This window comes from Nicotiana tabacum, chromosome 6 (assembly GCF_000715075.1).
Source record: "Nicotiana tabacum cultivar K326 chromosome 6, ASM71507v2, whole genome shotgun sequence".
Taxonomy (NCBI): Eukaryota; Viridiplantae; Streptophyta; class Magnoliopsida; order Solanales; family Solanaceae; genus Nicotiana; species Nicotiana tabacum.
In genome coordinates this window covers 37701304-37716744 of record NC_134085.1, presented here as the reverse complement: position 1 = coordinate 37716744, position 15441 = coordinate 37701304, and the positions used below count along the sequence as shown (strand labels likewise).

Here is a 15441-nt window from a genome sequence, read left to right as displayed (position 1 = left end):
ACATAGTGGAAGCAATTCGGAATTCATGAGCATGAAGTTAAAACCTGGGATCAGTGGAACCGTGACCAGACTCGTCCATTCGAATCCAAAATAAGGGCAATCGGAAGGGTATGAACCTAGAGCAGACAAAATACTTCCGGTATCGAACTCCACTATACCCGAAGCCTTACTGAGATCGTCGCCACCGTATATTACGCTATTGCAATTACCTCCAGCGAGGATCTTGTCGCTCCACTAACCAAACATTCTAGAAAATAGGAACGACCACATCCCCTTAGTGTCACGACCCTAGTTCGCCCTCCCTAAACTATTGTGATGGCACCCAGTCTTTACAACTAGGTAGGCCTAACATATGTGGAAAAAGAATAATTGCGAAAAGAAAAATAATCAAAGACCGAGATAACAAAATAATACAGTGTTTAAGATGCTGTCTCGCATATAACAGTACAAGAATCCCAACTGGACACTTCCAAAATCCGGAACCCCATGAATCACAAGCTAAGAAATACATAAAAAGCTCTAACTCTAGGAATGTCTATCAAAGGGAAAATGCAGAGGGCTATACTAGTACAAAAAATAGAAAGGGACTCCTCGGTCTGCGGAGCGGCAGCTATACCTCGAAGTCTCTACAAAAGTGCCTCGCCTCAAGGATGATAAGACTGAGTGGAAGTACCTGGATCTGCACATAAAAACCATGCGCAAAAAGGGCATGAGTACACTATAGCGGTACTCAGTAAGTGCCAAGCCTAATCTCGATCTGGTAGTGACGAGGAAGGTCAGGGCCCTACTGAGGTTAAATGAAATACAAGATATAACAGTGTATAATAAGATGGCATAATTAAGTGCAATAGTAAGAAGTAACACAGGAGAGAAAGAACAACAACATCTACCACAGAGACAAAATAATCACAGAAGGTATACAGCTTAACACACAGATAACAACCGGGGATCTCCTAGGATACCGTCCTATAGTCCCAAATATAAATATCCGGTGGATCTCCCAGGATACCGTCTCGTAATCCAACTCATAATGCATGGGGATCTCCCGGAATACCAATCCATAGTCCCAAAGTAAACATGCAGGGGAATCTCCTGGGATACCATCCCGTAGTCCCAAAGTAAACACACAACAACAACACAAAGAATACACAATTCAATTCAAATTCCATACCAAGGTAAAACATGTATTTCTAGCCTACCATGCTACACATAATCCAAATAAGGCAGTTTGAGCAAGTAAATCAATTAAGTCAATTAGAAATGCTTTCCTAAGCTAACAACAGGCTTAAATTGCAAGTAGTATAGACAGGAAAAGAAGCACAATTAAAATTACTTAAAGAAAATCGGATTTTTCAATAATTAGCACAAGTCACACTCGTCACCTCACGTACAAGGCATTTCAAACATCAGTAATACCAAATCCTAAGGGGAGTTTCCCCAACACAAGGTTAGGCAAGCCACCTATCTCGAACCGGCTCAAAATTAACCCGAGACCACGTTCTTTCCACGAGTACTCGACTCCAAATGGCCTAAATCTATTCAATTCAATTGCATAATATAAATATAACTTCAAGTAACTGATTCCACAAATAAATTCTAAGCGAAAACGTGAAATTAGGTGAAATAACCAAAATGTCCCCAGGCCCACGTCTCGGAATCGGGTAAAAGTTACGGATTATGAACTCTCATTCACCCACGAGTCCAACCATACCAAAATTGTCCAAATCCAATGTCAAATCCCCAATCAAAACTCGAAAATTAGGTCTATGAACTTTTCTAATTTTTTTCCCAATTTCTCGCCCCAAATCCGAAATTAGATGACGAATTCATGTTTAGATTAATGAGTTATAAGCAAAAAGGAGTTAAGAATCATTACTCGCAAACTCCCTCCGAAAATCTCTCCAAAATTCGTCTCCTACCGAGCTCCCAATTCAATTTTGTGATATGAACTCAAAACCCTCGATTTTGAAATTTAAGTTCTGCCCAGACGCGTTCTTCTTCGCGAACGCGAGACACCAGTCGCGAACGCGATGCACAAAAATCCACTGGCCAGTCTTCCTCTTTCATGAATGCGATGTCCAAGCTGCGAACGCGATGACCATCTTCCCTCCTCCTACGCGAACGCGGGACCATCTTCGTGAACGCATAGGTGTAAGACCCCACAGCCTCGCGAATACGGGAATATAATGTGACATTAAACCTTCACCAGCCCAACTCCTCTTCGCGAACGCGAGACCCCACACGTGAACGCGAAGAAGGAAACCTGAACTGACTGCCGCAATTTTTTTCTGCAATTCTCTAAGTTCCATAAATGACCCATTGAGCATCCGAAACACACCTGAGGCCCCTGGGACCTCAACCAAACATGCCAACCAATCCTAAAACATCATTCAAACGTGTTCAAATCTTCGAAATGCTCAAAACAACATCAAAACACAAATTTAACATCGGATTCAAGCGTAAGAACTCCAAAAACTCTCAAATTATGCTTTCGATCAAAAGGTCTATCAAACCTCGCCCAAATGACCTGAAATTTTGCAAGCACGTCACATTCAACATTACGGAGCTACTCCAACTTTTGAAATTCCATTGCGACAATGATATCAAAATCTCACTATCGAACCGGAAACTTCAAAAATTCAACTTTCGGCATTTCAAGCCTAAATAAGCTACGGACCTCCAAAAGACAATCTGAATACGCCCCTAAGACTGAAATCACCCAAAGAAGCTAACGGAACTGATAGGATTCCATTTCAAGGCCGTCTTCATACTACTCCGACTACGGTCCAAATTCTAAAGCTTAAGCTCTCATTTAGGGACTAAGTGTCCCCAAAACACTCTGAAACTCAAAACCAAACATCCCCACAAATCAAAATAGCATAAACAAACATGGGGAAAGTAGTTAATAGGGGATCGGTGCGTTAATTCTTAAAATGACCTGTCGGGTCGTTACACTTAGGCTATAACTATCCTACTTTACTAATAGGTAATAGACATATGATTGTTTACAATGTTAGATTATTGATTCGCAGGCATAACAGAGATTAAGACACGATCATACAGATATAAAATCATAATCTTGAGTTAGAGTCTAAGGAAGTGTACCGTTAAACTCCATGGATTCAGCAACGACAGCGAACGGCGATTAAGCCTGAGACCAACTTCCACGATACACTAGCGACGCTCTCTCATAACTCGGAGAACTTGACTGATGGGACGTCTACTGTTACCAGTATTCAAGAGGCAGAATACGCTAGGCTTTTCTAATAGCTAAATAAAGGAGGGTTGGCCTCTATTTATAAAGGGTCTATCCAACAACCCTAAATAGTTGTTGGGCCTCACTTATCCACACACAAAATATTTAATATTAGGCATTTTATTTATCCATCACTTGGGCCACATCAATATCCTTTCAGGCTATAACTAATTAATGTAAGTCTACATTCCAATATTCTCCCACTTGCACGCCAATGTTAACTAAGGACAAGAAAACAATTTTAAAACTTTTGAGTTTTAAGAAAATCATTTTGAAAAAAGAGTTTAGGCTCTATAGTGGCCGCACTACTCACATAGCCAAGGATAGAATGACCCATATAACAATCCATCCAGTCTCAATAGAGAAGACTAACAATGAATCGTTGCAGGCATCACACCATTTTAAGGTATGAATTCTATCTACAACCACATATGCTGGAATTTCCATCAACATGGATCAAACATGTGTGTTGAGCATATTATCTTTCTAATCAAGGTGAACAGAGCCACACCTCTTAGAAAGAAAAAATCCTCCAAGTTATATAATAATCATATCACCTCAGGAACCTCCAAATTAAATGACATTAAAATCATATTACCTTAGGAAGCTTCCCTTGTGCCTTACGCGGGATAATCAAGGCAACAAGCGGCAAAACTCAAAGATATCATGAGTTTATGCAATATCCAATTGAAAATAAAAAAATAAATAAATTATAATGTTAGTCAATAAGCATAACAAATATAAAATAACACAAGCTTGCATAAAATTTGAATTTATTAAAAGAAATATCTCAGTCAGCAGCTACAAAATAACTCCCACTGACTAAAGCACATCAACAGACTCTAAAATACCCATGTTTTTAGCATGTTCATTAAACACTACAGGCCTAAGACCTTTAGTCAAAGGATCAACCAACATAGATATTGTGCTAATATGGTCAATACATATATTACCTTCTTTTACCATGTCTCTAACCTTAAGAAACTTAAGGCTACCATGCTTAGAGCCTCTTGTTCTCTTGTTATTCTTAGAGAAGAACACAGCTACACTGTTGTCAAAGCAAAATATCACTGGTTTAGATATAAAATTCATAATTTGCAATTTAGTAAGAAAATTCTTCATCCAGACAGCATGTGAAGCAATCTCAAAACAAGCAATAAACTCAGCTCCCATTGTAGATGTATCAGTGATGCTCTATTTCTCATTTTTCCAAGAAATAGCACCTCCACCCAACATAAAAATATACCCTGAAGTTAATTTCATAGTATCTTGACAACCTGCAAAATCAAAATCTGAATATACCAGTAGGTCCAGATTATCAACTTTTTTGTACACAAGCAAGAAGTCTTTGGTGCGTTGTAGATATCTCATCACTTTCTTTGCATCCACCCAATGTGCCCACCCAAGATTAGAAGAAAATCTTCCCAACATATTAACAACAAATGATATATCAGGCCTTGTACAAATTTTTATATACATCAAACATCCAACAACACTTGCATATGGCACATCTCTCATAGTTATCTTTTCAACATTACTTTTCGAACATTGATCCTTGCTAAGTTTGTCTCATTTTACAACAGGTGCAACATCAGGTCTACAGTCTTGCATATTGAAAGTTTTAAGAATACTCTCAATGTAGGAATGTTGTGATAAACCTAATAAACTACGTGACCTATCTCTTTTAATTTCTATCCCAAGAATAAAAGAGGCTTCACCAAGATCTTTTATATCAAAGGACCTAGACAAAATTTGTTTGGTATCATTCATCAAGCCCAAATCATTTGTGGCAAGCAGAATGTCATCAACATAGAGAACCATAATAATGAAATTACCATTAGCTATTTTAAGATAAACACATTCGTCAAGCTTATTTTCCACAAATCTAAATTTTGTAATAATTTCATCAAATTTCAAGTGCCTCTGCTTGGAGGCTTATTTAAGCTCATATATGGATTTGTTAAACTTGCACACTAAATGTTTTGTACCAGCTTCTTTAAACCTTTCAGGTTGAACCATGTAAACTTATTCAAGTAGACTCCCATTCAGGAAAGCAGTTCTAACGTCCATCTGGTGCAACTCTAAATCAAAATAAGCCACAAGAGCCATCACAACTCTAAATTCATCCTTAGATGAAACATGAGAAAATGTTTCTTTATAATCAATACCTTCTTTTTGAGTGTAACCCTTAGCAACCAACCTTGCTTTATAACGGTATATATTTCCCTTAGAGTCTCTTTTAGTTTTAAACACCCATTTGCAACCAATAGGCCTAAAACTTATAGGCAATTCAACAAACTCCCACACTCTATTGTGTTCCATGGAGCGCATTTCATCTTCCATTGCCTCACGCCATTTATCAACAAATGGAGAGGAAATAACTTGAGCATATGATAAAGGATAAGTCAGTTCTCCAGTATCACTAAGATTTTCAGTCACACACACGATAAAATCATCGGAGAAGAAAGACCTTCTTTCTCTTTGTGACCTGCATAGTGGTCCATTGTGTACATTTTGCTCAGGAACTATGGGGTCTGCGTCGTTGTTCCCTTGATTCTCACCCTCATGAATAGGTTGGTTTACCACCTTTTCATGTACAACAGGTACAAGGACAATGACTTCCTTCTCTTTCAATACAATTTTCTTACCACATGAACAATCACAATCACAAACATCATGCTCAAGAAATTTTGTATTAATAGACTCAACGACTCTAGTGCCATGCCTAGAACAGAAAAACCTAAAACCTTTAGAGTGATTAGGATAACCTATAAAGAAACAACTGGTAGTTTTAGGATCAGTTTTCCTTTCTCTGGGTGAATAAATACGAACTTCAGCTGGACATCCCCAAATATGAAAATGATTCAAGCTAGGTTTTTGGGTTTTCCATAGTTCAAAGGGAGTTTTCAAGACAGATTTTGTAGGAACTCTATTCAGGATATAGCTAGTTGTTTAAGGCTTTACCCCAAAGGGACTCAGGTAGGCTAGTCCTTGGCATCATACTTCTCACCATTTTCATGATAGTACGATTCCGTCTTTCAGCCACACCATTCTGCTTAAGAGTACCTGGCATGGTATATTGTGCTACTATCCTACATTCTTGCAAAAATAAAAGTAAAAGGCCCCATACATTGACCAGACTCATCATATTTTCCATAGTACTCACTACCACGGTCAGACCTCACTATCTTAATGGACTTCCCAAGCTGTTTTTCAACTTCAGTCTTGTAAATTTTAAACTTATCAAATGCTTCAAATTTTTCTTTAAAAGATATATATAACAATATCGTGAAAAGTCATCAATAAAAGTAATAAAATACTTATGATAGGTGAAAGTAGGTAAATAAGGTCCACTAATATCAGTATGTATAATTTTAGTGGTCGTTTGGTATGAGGTATTAGGAGGGATAAGAGTTGAGATTAAATTTGTACCTTGTTTGGTTGGAGATATAAGTTTATCCTGGGATAAATTTGTACCTCTAACCAAACAAGGTATAAAAATAATCCCAAATCTTATCCCATTTTATACCATCAATTGTGGGATTATATTATTCCATCTTTTATGTGGTATAAATTAGTACCGGGATTATAATTTCGGTACTATTTTGTCCACGTACCAAACGATTATAATTCAGGGCTTCTAGTGGAACCCTTTCTCTTAACCTTGGTCATTTTACCCTTAACACAATCCACACAAGTTTCAAAATCTTTTGGATCAAGAACAGGTAAAATATTTTCCTTTACCAATCGTTTAATTCTTTCTTTAGAAATATGACCAATATGCCTATGCTATAATAGGTAAGACGCTTTTACTCATAGCAGACTTTTTGTGGGCAATATTTTCAACATGCATTGCAGAAAAAATTTCATTCAACACATTCAAGCGATATAGACCATCGCTTAAAAAAGCATCAATAACAACATGTGAATTATAGGAAATTTTAATAATACCATTATTTTGTTGAAATGAATAACCAGCTTTGTCCAAAAGTGAAACTGAAACTAATTTTTGTCTCATAGACGGTATAAAAATAGTATTTTCTAGACGAATACTAGAATTAGTTTTAAAATGTAAAATAGATATCCCTATAAACTCTACTTTTGCTTTGAGTCCATTGCCCACAACAACACTGGCTTAATCCTCTTTTGGCTTCGGTTTGCTTACTAGATCCTGCAAGTCATTGGTTACATGAATAGTTGCACCACTATCCAACCACCAAGATTGTCACGACCCAAGTTCTCCCTCCGTGAGGTGTCGTGACGGCATCTAGTCTATACGACTAGGTAAGCCTAACAATTTACGGAAAAAGGAAACAAAGATACGAAACTAGCAATTTACGGGTAATATAATAGAAAGTTTAAGATGTCGCTCGACATATACAATAACAGCACTATCGATCAATATGAACACTCCCAAAACCCGGAATCTCATGAATCACAAACTAGAGGAAATACATAATGTCTAACTCTAGAAGTCTAAACAAAATAATTACATAAGGTCTATAGCTAAAAGAGAGAATAGAAAGGGACTCCTCGGTCTGCGGACGCGGCAGATATAACTCGAAGTCTCAGAGAATCGCCTCACCTCACTGATAGTATGGCTGAGTCGAAGAACCTGGATCTGCACACCAAAAATATGTGTAGGAAAGGGCATGAGTACACCACAGCGGTACCCAATAAGTTCCAAGCCTAACCTCGGTCGAGTAGTGACGAGGAAGGTCAGGGCCCTACTGGTTATATACATAAAACAAGGTAACAATACGAAATGTGACAGTATAATTAAAGCACTAATAGTTAATAGAGAACAAAATTACATAAAGAATGTAACTCAGTACACAAAGATAGCAACAGAGGATCTCCCATGATATCGTCCCGTAGTCCCAAACTTAAAAGTGCAGGGGATCTCCCGAAATACCAATCCGTAGTCTCAAAGTAAATATCCAGTACAGGGGAATCTCCCAGGTGTCATCCCGTAGTCCCAAATATAAACATGCAGGGGGATCTCCCGGAATACCAATCCGTAGTCCCAAAGTAAACAAGCAGGGGGATCTCCAGGGATATCATCCCGTAGTCCCAAAGTAAAAAAACAACGGTATCAAGAAAGAATCTACAGTTCTATTTGTGGATAAACAGGAATTCTACTCTAAACATGCTGCACAGAATACAAGTAAGCAGTTAAAGTAGGTAAGACAATTAGAACACATAAGCATGCTTTTCCTAAGTTAAACAAAAGGCTTCAAGTACAAGTATTACTCAATTACAAGAAAAACACAGATATTTACTTAATAAAAACAGGATTTTTCAACAATTAGCATGTGTACGCCCTCATCACCTCACGTATACGACACTCATATAATAGCAATACCAAACTCCTAAGGGGAGTTCCTCCACACAAGGTTAGGCAAGCCACTTACCTCGAACAGGCTCAAATTCAATCTGAAATCACGCTCTTGCCACGAGTATCCAACTCCGGGTGGCCCAAATCTAATCAATTTAATATCATAACGTAAATACAACTACAAACAACTAATTTAGTTAATGAAATCGAAGCTAAGGCAAGAAAATAGGAAAACGCACAAAAATCCTACCCGGGACCACATCTCAAAATCGGGTAAAAGTTACGGATTATGAAACCCCCATTCACTCACGAGTTTACTCGTACCAAAATTATCCAAATTCGATGTCAAAATCCAATCAAAACTCAAAATCTTAGTTGAAGAACTCTATTCCATTTTTCCCAATTTTTCACCCCAAATCTGAAATTAAATGATAAAATTAATGATATATTAGTGGGATATAACCAAAATCAAGTGTAGAATCATTACCCAATTGATATCTCTGAAAATCCCTCAAAACCTCGTCCAAATCCGAGCTCCCAAACTCTAGTTTTTATAAAAAGGGCTAACCCTCGATTTTGAAACTTTATAATCTGCCCAGGTAAATCCTTCTTCGCGAACGCGGAAGGCCCCTCGCATTCGCGAAGCACAACTTGACTTGGCCTAGAATTCCTTCATGGCGAACGCGATGACGCAGACACGAACGCGATAGCCACTCTCTCACTCCTACGTGAATGAGGGACCCTCTACACGAACGCGTAGGCATAGGACCTCTCAGCTTTGCCAACGCGGGACCAACATCGCGAATGTGAAGAGTTAAATTCCCACCTACCCCAGTTCCTCTTTGTGAACACTAGACTCCACTCGCGAATGCAAAGAAGGAAACTAGAACTGGAGACTTCTACAATTTCTGTAATCTTCTTAAGTTTAAAGGTCTGTTGACCACCTGAAATCAACCCGAGGCCCTCGGAACCTCTACCAAACATACCAACAAGTCCTAAAACACTATACGAACTTAGTCCAACCCTAAAATTGTCACGACCCAAACTGAAGGGCCATGACTAGCACCCGACCACACTTGCCGAGCACCAACGTACATTTCATCTAACCTTCATTATTATCTTTTAAGGCTGACGAGATCAATATAAATGGTAGACCTAGATCATGGACAACCAGCAATAAAATATGACGGCATGAAAATACATAGCAGGGGATGACCAGACAATCAAGAAACTACGTATAAGGTATGAGCTACCACGCTACTATGAAAGACTATACAACAAAAACTAGCCGACAAGGCATACCAAACTATACATGAGCCGACACATGTCTATGAGCCTCTAAAAGAACATAAGTGTTGCAACATAGCCGGAACAGGGCCCCGACATACCCATAATGTCTATAACAAAAATTGCATACCAAGACCAAGGCAAGTCCGGAGAAGGGATCTCGCCAATCACCGCTGAACTAGACAGTCTACTGTGGTGGGGGAGCTGCACCTGCCTGTCTATCAGGACCTGCAGCACGACATGCAGCATCCACAAATAAAAGGACGTCAGTACGAATAAAGTACTGAGTATGTAAGGCAAGGAACCATAAATGCGATCAGTAATGTAAGCAAGGATAGAGAATATACAACCTGTAACATCTTAGTACCTCTGAGGGCTACTTACATGAAATGCATGATACATATGTATAAATACATAAACCTTTAAAGCATTCGCCTCTGTGGGCATCATCATCATCATATCGTACCCGGCCATAATAGGCTCGGTAGAATCGTACCCGGCCACGTGGAGCTCGGTAAAACCCAACTGATCAGTGGTTGCACAATAGGTGTCGTACCCGTCCAACTATAGCGTGGCTCGGTAGAGTAAAATAGATACATATATATATAATGCATGCTCGACTCATGGAATCACATTCTAAACCTTTCAGAGTGACGTAAGGTCGGTATCCTCTGTACACGTTATTAGGACTAACTCTTCACTATGAACCTTATAAGAATCAGGAAGTACCAATAACATTGATAACATAATAATAAGAGAAGCAACATTAACATCAATCGTTCCATAAGAGGGAAAACAATGTAAGTACTGCTAGCTTCTAAGAGTAGAGTATCTTTGGAAGCTCGTTCATTACATTATGTACAATCGGAGTCGTGCAAAAGAAGGAAAGGGATAGCCTAACATACCTTGTATATACTGCCCCAATCTCAAGTTATGCAATTGTCAAAACTCCTTAGTCTACAATAAGAGAAACGATACTATCGTTATCATTTAAGCGTCATAACTATTATGTATCAACCACAACCTATTTTACGATGAAACGGACAACACATCCCCTATATATGACCTCACACCATTCAAAACAGTCACCAAACAGCCCAAACAACATCAATAATAAACATATTGAGCCTCCCAAAATAGTCCACACATAGCCTAATCACTCCATACATACGACGACCACCGTAGTCGTGTCAAACAACCTGGAAATGTTACGAATAACTATCAGCCCATAACCCTATATATATATGGTGTTTCTCCACACCCTTCATCCTCCAAAACTCCATAAGATAGTAGTAAAATACGCAGCCCAATAACAACGCAAAACAGTCCACAAAACAATAACATTACTACCAAGCCTTTCGATATATATCTCACAAGTTCTAGCTTCAATGGCTTAGCCGCAACTTGTATAATCTTAAATACATATAGAGTAAGAGGTTCCTTACCTTTATACAGAAATAACAACTCCAATTTGACCTTAAATTTCCATGAAATATCCCTCCAATGCTGCCACAACAACAAAAAAGCGAAACTAGCGATCAATTAATGTTTTTCGGCACTAGAATCACTTTAGAAGGCTTGAAATCACCTAGGATTGATATTAAGAACATGAGGGAGTATTTACAGAACATAAACCCTTTAAAACCACCTCCCACACGTGCTGGAACGACACAAAAATGAGCAACAACAAGAAGAACAAGAGACTTACTAACGCCACGGAATTCCCGACACTTGATTTGTGTTGTTTGCCCTTTTTTTGGGTCTTGAATCTTGAGAGAACCTTGAGAGGATGTTCCTAGGGTTCTAAGGTCTGAAAATAGTGAAACGAAATGACTTAAAACGGGTTGGAGTCATCCTATATAGGTCCAAATATCTTAAACCGACTTAGTGGGCCCCATAGAGAGGTGCTTGGCGCAGTCTCGCGAAAACGCGAATATCTCTCTACTCCGAAATCGTATCGATGAACGGTTTAATGCGTTGGAAACTAGACTCATAGATATTTAATTTTGTTGGTAGATAATCCCGTAATTCCTTGTAAATTATGAGAAAAGATTAGAAACATTTGACCTAATGTTTAAGTAAAATTATGAACCTAAGTTGCGACAACTTTTGTCGACTTTTGTTTCATAACTCGTTTGACTTCAAGACTTATGATACGGATATTATATGATTAAAATACCTTCATAAATGACCTCTTGAGTGTATTAAGCACCGCTAGATTACCTGAAAATTCGAGTTACAACATCCTTGATTCGTTTAACTTCTAATACTGGTTAATCACCCTTATACACTCTTGTATCACTTAAGACCAATAGGATTGACTTCTTATCATCTCAAAGATAATTCCTTCTTGGATTTATGTTAACTAATATATGGCATGAACTAACACATGTGGATATGGGTTGTAACACCCTCCCCCTTAGGAACATTCGTCCTCGAATGTAAGGGTTTATGGGGAGTTTAAATCATCGTGGATTCCAATTGAAATTTCCGATCAATTTTACCCTATAAAATGGTCACTAGAAAAACTTGCAAGTAATTAATCCCAACATATGGCTTCACAAGGCTACACAAAGCATTATGCGTATTTACATTATCTACATATCACCATTTTGTATTAAGGAGGAGTATTCTCAAATTATTGCTTACCTCATAGAGCCGTTTCACCTTCCAATGTATTCTGTCTTCCACCAGCATCCTTGTTATCTTTATTCTGGAATAAGTAAGGGTATTTAGACTTCATCTCCTCTTCTGCTTCCCATGTCATTTCTTCCATATTTTTGTTCCTCCACAATACTTTGACGGAAGCTACATCTTTTGTTCTCAGCTTGCGGACTTGCCGATCTAATATCGCCACTGGCACTTCTTCATATGATAGGTCCTCTGTAACTTGTACATCTTTGATAGGGATGACTCGAGAAGGGTCTCCAATATATTTTCTCAACATAGATACATGGAATACCGGGTGAACAAATTCCAATTCAGATGGCAATTCTAACTCATAAGCAACCTGTCCAATCCGTCGAAGAATTTTATACGGCCCGATATACCTTGGACTCAGCTTACCTTTCTTCCGAAAACGCATAATACCCTTCATTTGTAAGATCCTCAGGAAAACCCAATCACCAACCTCAAACTATAGATCACGACGTCGGACATCAGAATAAGATTTTTGCCTGCTTTGTGCCGTCCTCAATCGCTCCTGTATCACTTTCACCTTCTCAATAGCTTGGTGAATCAAATCTGGCCCATATAATTTTGTTTCACCAACTTCGAACCATCCAATTGGTGATCTACATCTCCTCCCATATAGTGCCTCATATGGGGCCATTTTAATACTGGAATGGTAGCTATTGTTATAGGCGAATTCTATGAGTGGAAGATGATCATCCCAATTCCCCTTAAAATCTAGAACACATGCTCGTAGCATATCTTCCAGTGTCTGAATGGTACGTTCAGCCTGTCCGTCAGTCTGCGGATGAAATGCAGTGCTGAGATTTACTTGTGTGCCTAAACCCTTCTGGAAAGACCTCCAAAAGTTAGCCGTAAATTGAGCTCCTTGGTCTGATATAATAGATATGGGCACACCATGAAGCCTAACAATCTCCTTGATATACAACTTCGCATAATCTTCAGCCGTGTAAGTTGTCTTCACTGGCAGAAAATGGGCACATTTTGTAAGTCGATCAATTATCACCCAGATGGAGTCAAACTTATGATAAGAGCGAGGTAATCCAATAATGAAGTCCATATTAATCACCTCCCACTTCCAGGTCGGAATCTCTATATTTTGAAGCAATCCACCGGGTTTCTGATGTTCTATCTTTACTTGTTGACAATTGGGACACTGGGCCACAAATTCTGCAATAGACTTCTTCATATTATCCCACCAATACTGCTCCTTGACATCATGATACATCTTTGTCGAGCCGGGATGGATGGAATATCGGGATTGATGAATCTCATTCATAATCTTCTCTCGCAACCCTGCCACATTAGGCACACACAATCGGCTCTGGTATCTCAGTGCCCCATCTTTTCCAATCCCAAAAGCCATACTTTTACACTGTTGAATGCTTTCTCTTAATCGTACTAAGATAGGATCTTCATATTGTCGTGTTTTTACCTCGGTTACCAAAGATGATTCTGATGTATTCTGTACAGTAACACCTCCGTCATTAGAGTCTAACAATCTGATTCTCATATTGGCTAGTTGATGAAGCTCTTTAATCAACCCCCATCTACCTGCCTCAATATGTACTAAGCTTCCCATTGATTTACGGCTGAGAGCATCTGCCACAACATTGGCTTTACCGGGATGATACAATATCTCGACGTCGTAGTCTTTCAATAATTCAAGCCACCTACGCTGCCTCAAATTCAACTCTTTCTGCTTGAAGATGTATTGTAAACTCTTGTGATCTGTGTAGATGTCAACATGGACGCCGTATAAGTAGTGCCGCCATATCTTCAAAGCATATATTACTGCAGCCAATTCCAAATCATGGGTTGGATAATTCTTTTCATGCTTCTTCAATTGTCTTGATGCATAAGCAATCACATTCCCACGCTGCATCAATACGCACCCCAAACCTATACCTGAGGCATCACAATATACCACATAATCTTCTGTTCCTTCAGGAAGAGTGAGCACTGGTGCAGATGTCAATCGATTCTTCAGCTCCTGAAAACTACGTTCACAAGTGTCAGACCACTGGAATTTGGTAGCTTTTTGTGTTAACTTAGTCAATGGTGATGATATAGAGGAAAATCCTTCTACAAACCGCCTATAATATCCTGCTAGTCCTAGGAAGCTGCGGACTTCTGATGGTGTTGTAGGTCTCGGCCAATTCTTTACTGCATCGATCTTCTGAGTGTCGACACTAATACCCTCATCAGATATCACATGGCCAAGGAATGCTACTGAGTTCAGCCAGAATTCACATTTGGAGAGCTTAGCATATAACTTACGATCCTGAAGCGTCTGTAATACTATCCGCAAGTGGCCCGCGTGTTCCGCCTCCGAACGAGAATACACTAGAATGTCATCAATGAATACAATCACGAACACATTAAGATAGGGCCTGAATATAGTATTCATGAGATCCATAAAAGCTGCTGGGGCATTTGTTAGCCCGAACGACATCACCAAGAACTCAAAGTGCCCATATCTTGTCCGGAAGTCCGTCTTTGGAATATCTTTCTCCCTAACCCTTACCTGATGATACCCTGAACGTAAATCAATCTTGGAGAAATACTTGGCACCCTGGAGTTGGTCAAACAGGTCATCAATTCTTGGAAGTGGATACTTGTTCTTTATAGTAGACTTATTCAACTGTCGATAGTCGATACACATCTGTAACGACCCGTCTTTCTTCCGCACGAATAGGACTGGTGCACCCCAAGGTGAAGTGCTAGGCCTAATAAAGCCCTTATCTAGCAAGTCCTTCAACTGCACCTTCAACTCTTGCAACTCTGCCGGGGCCATTCTGTATGGAGGAATAGAGATCGGTTGAGTGTCAGGCAACACATCAATGCTAAACTCAATCTCCCTTTCAGG

At 39.1% G+C, this 15441-nt stretch overlaps 1 protein-coding gene across 1 annotated transcript; it reads right to left on the bottom strand.

Moving 5' to 3' along the window:
• Positions 1-5281: 5281 nt before the first annotated feature.
• Positions 5282-15237, bottom strand: LOC142181772 (uncharacterized). The gene is made up of 4 exons (XM_075255288.1): positions 14481-15237; positions 14127-14189; positions 13058-13289; positions 5282-5981 (listed from the first exon to the last, which is right to left on the bottom strand). Exons 1-4 carry the CDS (start codon positions 15235-15237, stop codon positions 5282-5284), a joined length of 1752 nt encoding a protein of 583 aa, XP_075111389.1.
• Between the last annotated feature and the right edge of the window lie 204 nt (positions 15238-15441).